The sequence below is a fragment of the Pinus tabuliformis genome, chromosome X (assembly GCF_031772625.1).
Source record: "Pinus tabuliformis cultivar Carrire ecotype Pingquan chromosome X, CPIR1, whole genome shotgun sequence".
In the NCBI taxonomy this organism is placed as follows: Eukaryota; Viridiplantae; Streptophyta; class Pinopsida; order Pinales; family Pinaceae; genus Pinus; species Pinus tabuliformis.
Window position 1 is genome coordinate 770,741,586 of NC_142308.1, and position 12,372 is coordinate 770,753,957.

General features: G+C 39.0%; 2 protein-coding genes across 6 annotated transcripts in view; one reads left to right on the forward strand and one right to left on the reverse strand.

Moving 5' to 3' along the window:
* LOC149142150 (uncharacterized) overlaps positions 1–12,357 on the forward strand; it is a 43,548-nt gene extending 31,191 nt beyond the window's left edge. For 2 of the 3 annotated variants that reach the window (XM_089448055.1, XM_089448054.1), the window contains exon 2: positions 11,461–12,357. In XM_089448055.1, coding sequence (XP_089304181.1) covers positions 11,569–12,048 — 480 coding nt within the window. In that variant the 5' untranslated portion in view covers positions 11,461–11,568 and the 3' untranslated portion in view covers positions 12,049–12,357. Of the gene's footprint in view, positions 1–6,152; positions 10,685–11,460 lie in introns of those variants that run through there. The other variant, XM_089448056.1, reaches the window with a different exon arrangement.
* LOC149142149 (uncharacterized) overlaps positions 1–12,372 on the reverse strand; it is a 382,428-nt gene that overhangs the window by 52,555 nt on the left and 317,501 nt on the right. The gene's annotated exons all lie outside the window — the stretch shown is intronic.

The window sequence follows — 12,372 nt, forward strand, 5'->3', positions numbered from 1 at the left end:
TAGAGACTGCAGGCCTTCGCCAATGATGTGGGAATCCCATTTTTGGAGACAAGCGCTAAAGATGCAACCAACGTTGAGCAAGCATTCCTCACAATGGCCAGGGAAATAAAGAAGAGGTAGTAAGAGTATTGTATGTGTTTTCTCATCTATGAGTCTACCACCGATTGCTACAAGCTTCATTGGAATGAACTGTTTGTATTTGCTTCAAGACTTTTATTTTGACAATAAATACATTCATCTTGTTAAAGATGGGTTAACAATTTTTATAATTTCTTGGTTGAGTTTTCACAGGGTGGGTGGCCAAACTACCTCGAACAATAGCCAAATAGGTACTGTTGAAATGAAAGGAAAACCACTTCAACAGAAAAGCAACTGCTGCAGCTAAGATACTTTTGATCACATCTTTAAGTTAGTTCCCTAAAAGAAAGCAAGGACAAACTGTCTTTTGCATGTGCTAAATGATGACTTCAAAAGCAGTTCATATTGCCCTGTCTGTGCCTTTGCCTTGATGACAATGTAATATTTGTTGTATCTTGTAATTGGGAGATGGTGATTGCCTTACATATGGAGAGATTTATAAACGCAGTTTCAACAAATTAGGAATCTGAAAATTAATTTAAGATTATACAGCGTGATTATTCTTTTCTTTTTTCCAATTATATTGGGAAATGCAGATGTTGATGTGAAATAGATCATTTGCTTTAGTTTTGGTTAGCCTTTTAAGATTTGCTATTTTTATGCTTACTCATAGGGACACTGCATATAATGGTGGATAGATTCCTCTATAAGTGAATGAAACCTACATTTGATGGATGGGAATATTAGCTGATTATGGTTCATGTAAAAACGTATCGTTATTGTGGACCGATGCTTGATGTTTGTTGTCAAATATATGTCACCGAATTCTTGTGATTAATTAAGTCAAGGCCTTTTAGTACTCTCCTGAAGGTAGAATTGAAAATTATAAATATTTAAATGCCTCAACGTCGAGGTACAGATTGAATTACCTAAAGAATGGTGGATGGGTTCATCTGTTAGTAAATGGAACGTTCAGTCGGCGAGACACTGGCTGATTATGATTCATGTGAAAATATTGTTATTCTGAAATGGGGCAAGACTTCACGGAATTCTTGTTATTCTGAAATGGGGCAAGACTTCACGGAATATTTAAATGTCTCAACTTAGCTATGCCTAGATAGAATTCACATTTTTAAAACCTGAATGCCTCACTTCACTATACCCAGATTGAATGACTCTTCCATTGCACACTTGCAATTTTAATTTATCTGCAACGCCAAAAATATGATACATTGAAAGACAGCAATTGATTTCCACCTGGCCACTGTGGCCATGGGTTGTAGAGTATTATAATTTATAATGGGCGTAGTCTACCTAGGCATTACAAACCCCGATTACAAACCCCCCTGAATTACAAACCCCGATCGAAATTTCGAAGGATGAACACTGCGAACTGATAGCAAAGCAAAGCGAAGAGTACCTGGCCTCCGAGCTGCAGTGCGGAAGGAGTTCGCAGAGGGGTGCGCGCAGAGCATCAGAGCTTGAATGGGCGCGGGTGAGTTCGCAGAGGCGGAAGCGCAGAGCATCAGAGCTTGAATGGGCGCGGGTGGAAATTTCGAATGGAGGGAATTACTCCCCGCATGAATTCTCCGAATTCCAGCTCATTACTCGCCGCAGGAATTACTCCCCGATCGGTCAGGGATGTCAGGCGATCGGTCAGGGATGTCAGGGAATGTCAGGGCGGTCAGGGAGGGTGGCGGAGAAAGGTGGTGGTGGAGCTGAGAGATGGTGGTGGAAGAGGGAGAGATTTCCGGTAGCCGGTGCCGGACGATTTTCCGGCCGGTGCCGGAAAAGGGGCCATTCTACAGCCTCCGTAGACTACTCCATTCATTTGACTTATTGGGTGGCCCCTATCAAATAAGTAACTAAAAAAGTCACTAACGTACCTCTCCCTGTCAGTCGAGTCACTAACGTATTCATTTGACTTATTGGGTGGGGGGGCATAGGTCGAGTCACTTAACGTACCTCACCCTACCGGGCCTATGGTCGAGCCTGCTTAGGCATCCTCTTCCATCCATCCTTCAACTCCATCCTCTGCCAGCCATACCCCATCCAGCCTCTTCCTTCACCTCCAGCCATCCTCTGCCAGCCATCCTCCATCCAGCCTTCCTCTACCTCTTCCGGATACAAACTAGAATTCTCGTGTAGGAATGAATCCAGTCCAGCTAGAGAATCTAGTCAATCCAGCTCAAAATAGAATCTAGTCAATAGCCAGCTAATGGAGGAGGGACCTAACTAATTGTATTAGCTATCCCGCCACCGGGAGTGTAGTTATACACCTTTCACCTCCGGTAGGGACCACCGGTTTCACTATCCTGAGGTCCAACTTGCCTTCCATCCAAACATCCAGCTTAGGATTGATGTAATGAAATAGAGAATATATGCATTGAAGAAGGGTTGGGTACCAACGTGTGGCTAAAGTAGCGATAAAACACACGCAAATGTTCAATTTACTTATTGGGTGGCCCCTCTCAAATAAGTCAAAAAAAGGGCCTGCTGTCGCATCCTTTTCAGAGGCTTGAGAAGGACTGATGCAAGCTCATATAGCTACTTATTGCTTGCTCGACAAATAGAATATGCATTACATTTATAATGGGTCCTTTATGATTTACCCCTATTAATACGCAGGTATCCCCCCCTACGCTTATGCCCCTCCCACTATCGAGCGGGCTCGCTACTGGCCCTTTCCCCTTTTCCTTCAAACGCATGTCCTATCTCTATTGTAGCTGTAATCTAAACGGGGTTTTTGCGATCGATGCCCATTCAAGCGGAAGCGAAAGATTAGTGTCTCATCTAGTCAAGCGGTTTCGTCCTATCTTCATTCGGCCGGTTTCATTCATTCATTAGTGGCATTATAACTATCAATCGTAGCTGGGTGGACTACCTCTTATGAGCGAGGTGAGACAGAAAAAGGATAGCAATTGATAGAGGCTTCGGAGCTTAGGGATCTTGGTTCTTCAAGCTCAGTCGTTGGTACGGTCATTCGAGTCATTTCGTTATGCCGATCCTCCTCAGACCGTATGCCATCCCTCCCATCGTATTCCCTAGGAACCTCTGAATATATCACTGGACCAACCCTTATTAGATTGTCTTTATTGCCCGTATCCGTTGTGCGGGTGATGGGATGATGGAACCAACCGCATTAGGAGAATAAGCCGATTCCTCCCATGCATTCGATAGTGAAGATCTTTCTCCCAACCCGTACTAGAGATAGCTACTCCGATAATGAGATATTCTATTGACACTCCGTACTACCCATACCCCTATGCTCTCAGTAAGGATTCAAATAAATGATTGGCAAGTAACGATTCAGAGAAGGACTTATCCCCTGCTGCACTAGTAAATGATTACTATGATACCGCCCACTAAGCCTACCGAATAAGCTCTACCTACCGACCATGAGAAAGATACGAGAAAGATATAGGTGTGACGATTGAGAAAGCTTGGGTGCGATAGTAGTTTGACTGGATTCGAGGGAGATGGAAATGGATACGATGGATAAATAGTCCCCGTTGGTGCACCTGATCCGATAGTTGTTGGGTTCTTCGTTCCGACCGATAGGAAGGAAGAAGCCCCTGCTGTTTCAAAGTACTATTGCCATTGACCAAGTACGATTGATGGGAGAGATGAGATATGCTTGGAATGGTTTAGAAACATAGATTCTCTAAGGGTTAGAGGAGTCCTACCTCGGCAATAGGAGGAATATAGTAGTTTGACCGAGATAATGAGACGGATGTCGCTAGCGATAAGGACATAATGTTCCCAAGCTCCCTACGGTACTGACTGATCCCACCAACCTTAAGAATATGCCCATCTGCTCTTGTTCTCTCTGTTTGTTCTCCAGTTGCTGGTAATGTTTCCCTTCGTAGCTAGGCGAACCCAATCCCCGCCTGCCGGTATAGGCGATGGTTTAGGAGATGGAGGAAGATTGCTCAGTAGGTTAGTGAGAGTGCTTTCACCGAGTTGCATAGCCGGCTACTAGGGAGTGAGTTTAGCTGACTTCAATGGGGGCGATCTCCAGCTTTTCCGTACGCCTTGCTTGCTTGGCTTGGGGAGAGAGAATTGTATCCGTCACTCGACCGGAGAGGGAGAGGGCTATTAAGGAGATATGCTTTCAATCTCAGGAAATGGAGAAAATGTCTCTGTCTTTTTCATAGGCAAGTGGGGACCTCATGCATAGACGTAGATCCTGAATTATTGCTATTGGGTTGAGGCAGTTATGGAGTCACTCTGGAGGGTCGGTGCCTATTGAATGGAGTCATTGAGTAGGCGGGCCAAGTGCTTGATGCAGTTGATAATGTCTTGGTGAAGCATATACAATGGCTACCAAGTTCCAGAGTTTGCTTTACCGCTGGGCGAGCGACGAGATCAATATCATAGTCATTTTTCATCCATATCATACAAATTGAGAGGGAACGATGGAGGGAGAAGCTAGAATTCGTTCAGATATTGATTGGTCCTAGTTCGACATGGGGTATTTACGCGTCATTGGTTCCCTTCGTATATGTGTTGATCTTTCCATCAGCTACATCCTATCTGACCCTACCTTTGGACCCGTATCCTGTTCGTACACGATCAACAGAGGTTCAACAACATAAAAACCCTATTCCTTTAGGGTTTGCTGTTAGTTTCTAAATTATATATTGAAACCCGATCTTTAGGGTTTTGTGAATTAGGGTTTCTGAACAAAACTTTTATAATAATTATAGTAAGATCCTGTGAATAAATCCCTAGGTGTATGTTCGTATGTTTGATCGAAACCCTAGCTCAGTGAAAATTGTTGTATATCTAACCTTGATGTATTAATGTTTGTGTCCTAGGTTTACCTAGTAGATATTGTTAGTGCATAGTTATGAAATCCTAGATATAAGTATACTTAATTGTTTATCCTCATGTTTTGATTTGTAAAATCTAGCGTTTGTAACAAAACCTTCGTAGAGATTGATATTCTAGTAGATAATGATACTGTTTTCATGAATTTGCTTTGATAATAAAATTTAGGGTTTGCAACAAACCCTAGTAGAGTCTGTCATACAATTCTGAAAGTAATATTAAAGTCTTAGATCTATAGTACTATGATTGGATTTTAATTTGATTGAATTGTTGATATCTAAGATTTTGTGTCTCGATGATAAAATCTAGGGGTTTGGGACAACACCCTAGCTAGAAATTGAAGTTTAGTATGTAAAATATGTGTCTCTTATCGATTATGAACCTAACTAGGCTTAGGTATTTGGTGTCAAAAGTTTGAATGTTTGAATGCTTCCATTATAGTAATATGATTTAGTTAACTTCATGCTTTCCTATATCTGTACTTTGCTGTACTTGCTATTAAGGTTTTGCAGGTACATAATCTTCAAGATGATGAAGATGTTCATATGACAATAATCAACATGATGAAGGAAGTTATATGAATGATGATGATCAAGATGACCTTGATGCCATCAGAAAGAATGAAGTCGTGAAAGGTTCTCCGATGTTATAGAAGAAGGAAGTGGTTGATTTCCCTAAGTTAAGAGGGAGAAAGGGTATATCTCCCCAGTTGAGAGGGAGGGCATATTATGACAGTGAATACCTTGAAGTAAGAATAAATGAAAGTAGTTCAAGATAAATGTTCATTGCAAGACTTGGGAAGTACTGAGGTTGTATTAGGTGTTGCTGAAGAAATAAAAGAATAAAAAGCTCCGATAAAATGTATATGGATAATTTGATGATGATATAAGTGGCATCAGGATGATTAAAGACCCTTAAGGCTTGTATATATATATACATATATATATATATATATATATATATATATATGAAAGTTTATTATTGATTGGGGTTGTGTTTGTACAAGTAAAGTTTATATATATATATGTGTGTGTGTGTGTGTGTGTGTGTGTGTGTGTGTATATATATGTATATATGTATATATATATGTATGTATATATATGTATATATATATATATATATATATATATATATATATATATATATATGAAAGTTTATTATTGATTGGGGTTGTGTTAGTATAGGTAAATCTCTCCGTAAGAAGGTTGAACATTTTGGAAGCATGCTTGGACAAGTGGATATATCTGGTTTAGTTTATAAGAGAGATGAAGCATTTAATGGCAGGATGCTTGGGAAGACATCTGGCCGACCTATGTGTTTGATGTCTAGATGTGTTGGTCATGGAGCTTTGACCTTGGATATGCACCTAGATCCCTAGGTTGGTGGTAGAGCTTAAAAGCCGGATGGTACCTAGAGTTGGCTAAAGTTTGAGTCCCCTTATTCCCACCCGGATAGAATACCCTGGTCAGTTTTCTAGTCCGCAACACTGAGTGTGTTAAAACTTTTCGTAGTTTATTTTGAGATCTTCCATGCACCTCTATATATATATATGTAATTATGAATATCTTCCTAGTTAAGAGGGAGTGTTGAAGAATGTAACTAGTGTCGGTCTTCATAATTGTATTTAAGTCATGATGTAATATATTTGTCAAAAGAAAGAAAAATAAATTTTATTATTAAAGAAATTGACTTATTAAAGCGTGGGTTTCATGTTTGGGTCAATTGTTTATAGGTCAAAGGCTCCATTGCAGGCTTCTAGTTTTTATGTCAAGTGTCCTTATCCATGCCATAATGTAAAAGAACCTTCTTAGGCTTCATTTGTCAAAGAAGAAATTTATTTTAATATAAAATAGGTCAATTAGGCCTCCTCCACCAAGTTGGCCTCAAATTGAACAAGTCAGCCTAACTATGGGGCAGAAACTCCTATATAAAGACAACTCCTCTACCTCATTTGGAGCACTCACTCACCAAGTTCATTCTGCAACTTCTGGGCAAGAAAAATGTGCAAAATTCAAGGGACAAGAAGGAGGTCATTATCTTGCAAAAGAAACTGAAATTTCTCTCTCCTATCCCACACGTGCGAAGTTCTGGAGTGTTGCAGGGGGCCAAAATTCTGCAAAAGCTGGGAGGCGGTAAATCTGAAGCTGGGCCGAAATTCTGGTGAAGTTGGGGCTGAAATTTCTGGGTTGATGTTGGGCTGTAGCTGTTGGACAAAAAGAGACTATTGAAGGTTGTTGTATCTTATTGGAAGGCTGACTTGGTGGAGGAGGAAGGTCTAAGGTCTTGGCCTATCTCATTTTGAATCTACTGAAGGAAGAGTTTTTTGACTGGTTTTTCCCCTATAGAGGGGTTTTAGCCTTGGCAGAGTGCCTACATCTGGTGTACTTGATCTTCATGTTTTTCTTTTGGTAATTGCTTGATGAAACTAAGATAAAATAATAACATAAGAAAGATAATAAGAACTCAAAGATATCACAAGTAATTATCAACAAGAGAAAATCTTTCTGCCTTTTTGATTTTCTAACAGTAAAGGCCATTATTTACAACAAACTATTTAATACTATCAGTCCCGCGTCACAATCTTGTTTTTAGCTTAAATATTTATCTGTTGTTGGGTCACTATGATCCACCTTTTAGTGTTTAATCCATTCTTTAAAGGCTTCTTGGCAATTACAGTGTAGAAATGACTGTCTCTTTCTGAGTAATGCAAGGTTGGTAAGTTGAATTCCAAGATTTTACACTATTTCTGCAATCGTTTCATGTGTGCTTCTGCTTCAAAAAGGAAACTGTTTATTTTTTTCCATCATGCTAACCTCATTTCAGATAATTTGCTTGGCATGTTTAACCCTAATTTGAAGTAACAAAATCTTTTACATAGTAATGTTATGAATTTTTGGTTGTATAGTTCTTATAATCAAATGCTTGTCATGCCTTCTAACCTGTCAATGTACCGTTAGATAGTTGTGATGATTTTTAGTAGCAAGATACAGTTCAAATAGTTGTTTGGTAAAGCTGTACATACTTGTCCTTCGACATATTGGAGCAATTGTTACTTGTAATTTCACATTTCATAGATTAACAGATGAAGTTGTGTAATTGCAAAATAGAGAAATGATCAAAGGAACCTGCTGCTGTACTAATTACTATGAAATATTGGAATTTATGTGCACTTTGCAAAGCTAAACTATAGGGGATGAAAACTGATAAATATGCTATTTAAGAGCTTTTACATTTTACCTATGTTCCAGCAAGATTCTGGGTTGGGGGAGCACGGGAGTGGGGAGACACACAAGGGGGATGTTGGGGTCCCTAGCATAGGGGTTCCTGTCTCTAAACTTTTAAAATATAAAAATAATAATGATAAAATCCCAACAATAACAATATATCCCATGCAAATTCTTCATCATGCAATCCAGTGGAAATCCTATAATCCTGCAAATCCTGAAATTCTGAAAACCATCAAGTCTGCTGAATTCTGAATGGGATATGAAATTCTACTTTCTTGATATGAAGTCTAATGAGGTTGTAACCACTCTCAAACATCCTGAAACAGTTAATAGTAATGTTAAAAATTATTACTATAAGAATTTAATATTACCATTAATCACTAAGGTCCTTGACTTCTCAAATCTCTAACCCTTGTTTTGTTTTCTATCTTCATGGGTTGTTGACAAAAAATCTTAAGGGGGGGGATTGCCTAGGCACCCCCCTTCTGGGGGAGAGGGGTGCCTAGATGCCCCCCTTTTGGGGAAATGTATCCCCCCACATTGGGGAAACATTTCCCCAAGTTTCCTCCAAAGGGGGATGTGGGGAAATGTTTCCCCATGCATCTACCCCTTCCCTGGAGCATGGGAAACATGGGGGCTGCCCTGCTGCCCTAGGGGACGCATCTCCATGGAACACTGCATGTACTATTATTAGGTGCCAAAGAAGATTTTCTGAACCAACCAGTAGGCATTATTCCATGAGAAAGCAAAAATTGTTGAATGTCTATCTAAAGTTGGATTCATTACTGTACAAATATTTGGTAATGGTGATCATATGTTTTTTTGTTGTTGGTAAAGTGCTTCTAGAAACATGACCTGAGAGACTGCACTGCATAACACTGACTTTCTTTGGCCTAGATGCTTTATTTTGCCAAATTACCCAGGGATCTGCATTAAGAATAATCTCTTTTAACATGCCAATTGTGTGGGCGAGATCACCCTGAGAAGGAATCCTAGTGGATGGCTTACCACTGCATCAACCACACCAGTGAACCAAGGCCCATTGGCAGCATGAGTTTATTTGGATTAATATGGAATTGAAATATTAATTTACTGGTTTTTAAATGTTATCTAAAATATGGTTCATCTGTGCAAAAATTGGTTACGAACTATATTTGCCTTTTCTGAGGGTTTATTTTCATTAAAATTTTATTGCAATTTTTTGTGACTATTTTGGAATGCGTTAGAGGATCCTACTAGTACGAATATGTCCTTTCCAAGTATGTAGGCTTCTTTTTTTATCGAGTTAATGCTGCACATGAAACCTGTCAAACTTGGCCAACTTAAATCGCTGGAAATACTGATTCTTTCTTCTGTTTTTAAGGGTTATTTTATTGACACTGAATTTATATTAGCTAGGTTAACTAGTTCTATGATCTATCCTAGAGATGTTTTTCTCCTCGCGTATCATTGTGTAAGGCTGGGAAATTATTTTGTCAAAGATAAAATTAGGTAAGTAGTCTGCATTCACCAAGTTTTTGTCTGCATCACTCTTTGAGGCTTTCTGTTTAATATGATTGCAACATATGTGCTTCTCTTGTCTTGTCTTCATAATCTATATCCAAAATTCTTGATACCAAGGTGACTTCTGAAGTATATGTTGTACATGCTTTGTGTTCAACAAACTTCGTTCTTTTGACTTCTTGATTTTCTTAAAATGTTCAGCTCTTTCCTATTCCATTGCTTTCAAAGTTCGTTTGTAGTAATTCCATCCATTATAGTATTATAGAGCTCAACAGATGCACTTTCTTTATTACCAGAAGATAGTTAAGAACATGCGTTTCCTCTCTTCCTCATTCATTGTACATCTATAGCTTCTTCTTATCGATACTGATTTTTGTTTATCTCATGTATGTGGTTTTTTGTTTCCATTTGCAAATTCTTTGCAGCAAAATTTAGTGGGTTATGGAAGTTCAACTTATGCTTGCAGGATTCAATTAGACATTGCATCGAGCCTATTTGTACTGCATTAGCAAGACTCCTTTTGGATGTGGCTCACTGACACACTAATAACGTTATTTTTCCTTTGGGTGACAAAATGTTGTGTGATCCTTTTCCAGGGTCTATCTTACACTAATGGAAAGTCAAGATGTGAATGGTGTGATTTACAAAGTTAATTGAAATTTGAACATCAATCTAACAAGCCAATAACAGTTGTCGCAGATATAATCTGTAGTTTTCCTTTTAGCCATGATCAAACTGCATTTACACCACAAGATATATACATAGTCCCAGAGTTCCGTTTCTTCACCTGAAGGGAGAGTTTGATGGACAAGTTCTGACACCATTATTAAATCAGTGCAATACAATTGAGAAAAATGTGCAACTCCACTGATGGTGTTATAAAGAGGACAAAATCAGCCATCGAGAAATGGAAAGAAATTGCAACTCAGTACCAAAAGAATGGCCTTGATTGCAATATTACTCAGTGCTGGGACAGGTGGGAAGAAATTCTAGCAGACTACAGGAAGATGAAGCATTCTGAAGCAAGGGTTCTGTCTTCTCTGGTTTGTTGCTTGCCTTGTCAAACTATCAATAGCTACTAGTGATTTTGATTGAAACTTGAAACCACCTGGAACGGGAAATACGGGAAGGTTAGCTTAATGGAAAACTAGAGTTGGCTAGCCTCTTCTTCGGAATATCCAATTCCCTTGTGTGGTCAGTTATGATTTGGCTGCTATTTGTGGCAGTTTTGGTTGGTTTGTGGCTATCACAACGATAGTTTCATATTGTTTGCTTCTTCTAGTTTGTGCTTTGTTTCAAAGCTTGTGTAATTTCAATTTTTTTCACGTATAACTTTGTGTTGTTGCATAGCTGCATGTTTCTATGACATGTATCGGCTTGCAATGGTTCTATCTTCTCTGTTTTGTTGCTTGCCTTACCAAACTATCAATAGCTACTAGTGATTTTGATTGAAACTTGAAACCATCTGGAACGGGACATATTTAGGGAAAATCTGAAATTGTCGTGTTTTTCTCCCTTTAAAAGCTCAACTTCAACTCAACCCTTATCTAAGTTTCACACTATAATATTTCAAACCTTCTGAAACATGGTTAAGTACTAGATCTCATATGTTACAATACCTGTCAAAGTGAGTTCTTTATTATCAGAGATCAGTTCAGAATTGCTTGTTCTCCAAATGTTGGCTATTTTCATGTCCGAAGTTTCTTCTTCACATAGATAATTTACTTTGGCAAGAGTGGATGGGTATCTGCAGCAATAACTTATGTGCTTGTGCAATAGATCTTCAATGGTTTATACATCTTTACCTTTGTGGTTGCAGGATTTGTTGAGTCAATGTATTCAACTTTCCTGTGCTAGACATACAAGATTCCTGTTGCAGGTGTCTCCATAACATGCCATTGAAAACATCTAGTCCTTGGGAGACAAAATGTTGGCCGAGACTTTTTCAGAGGGTCTTTGTATCCCACCAATGGGACCTGATGATCCAAATGGTGTTATTCATAAAGATGAGATTTCGGAGCAACAGGTTAATCACTCCATGGCAACTGTAGCAGATGTAATCTGTTTACCATCTAACCAGGAACCAAGGGATGTGATTCCACATGAGGTACGGGGAAAGAGAAAGTTGTCTTCTGAACACAAGGGAAGAGTTCGGTGGACAAGTTCAGATACCCTTGTACTTGTGAATGCTAAACTAGTTGAGAAAAATATGCACTCTGCTGGTGGTGCAATAAAGAGGACGAAATCAGCCATTGAGAAATATCTGAACCACCATGCAATGAATGTGCAACGGATTATCAATGTTGAGGAGCAGAAGGTGAAAGCACGACGTGACTTGGTATCGGCATTGAATACTATTGGTCAAGCAATGTTGAAGATTTGTGAGTCCCTTGATACGAAAGGTTGATTGTCTTTCTATTCTCTTTATGCATGCATATCTGCCACTGTTTGTAATGGATGAAATAGAATTTATTCTGCAGCCTTAGCAGCGTCTTTTAATATCTCTGCTTCTGATTCATGTGCTTAAGAGCTCTGCACCCACTCAGATGCTATCGTTGCAAACAATATTAGTTCTTCGAAAATACTTATTGTAATTTTTCAGGAATTCATACCATTGTAGCTCTAACAATGTTCTCTTGAATCACTGGAGTAACCTTTATGTATTTATTTACTATTTCGTATTGCTTAAAAGGTTTCCATTGTTACCTTACATAAAGTTTTTGTATATCCA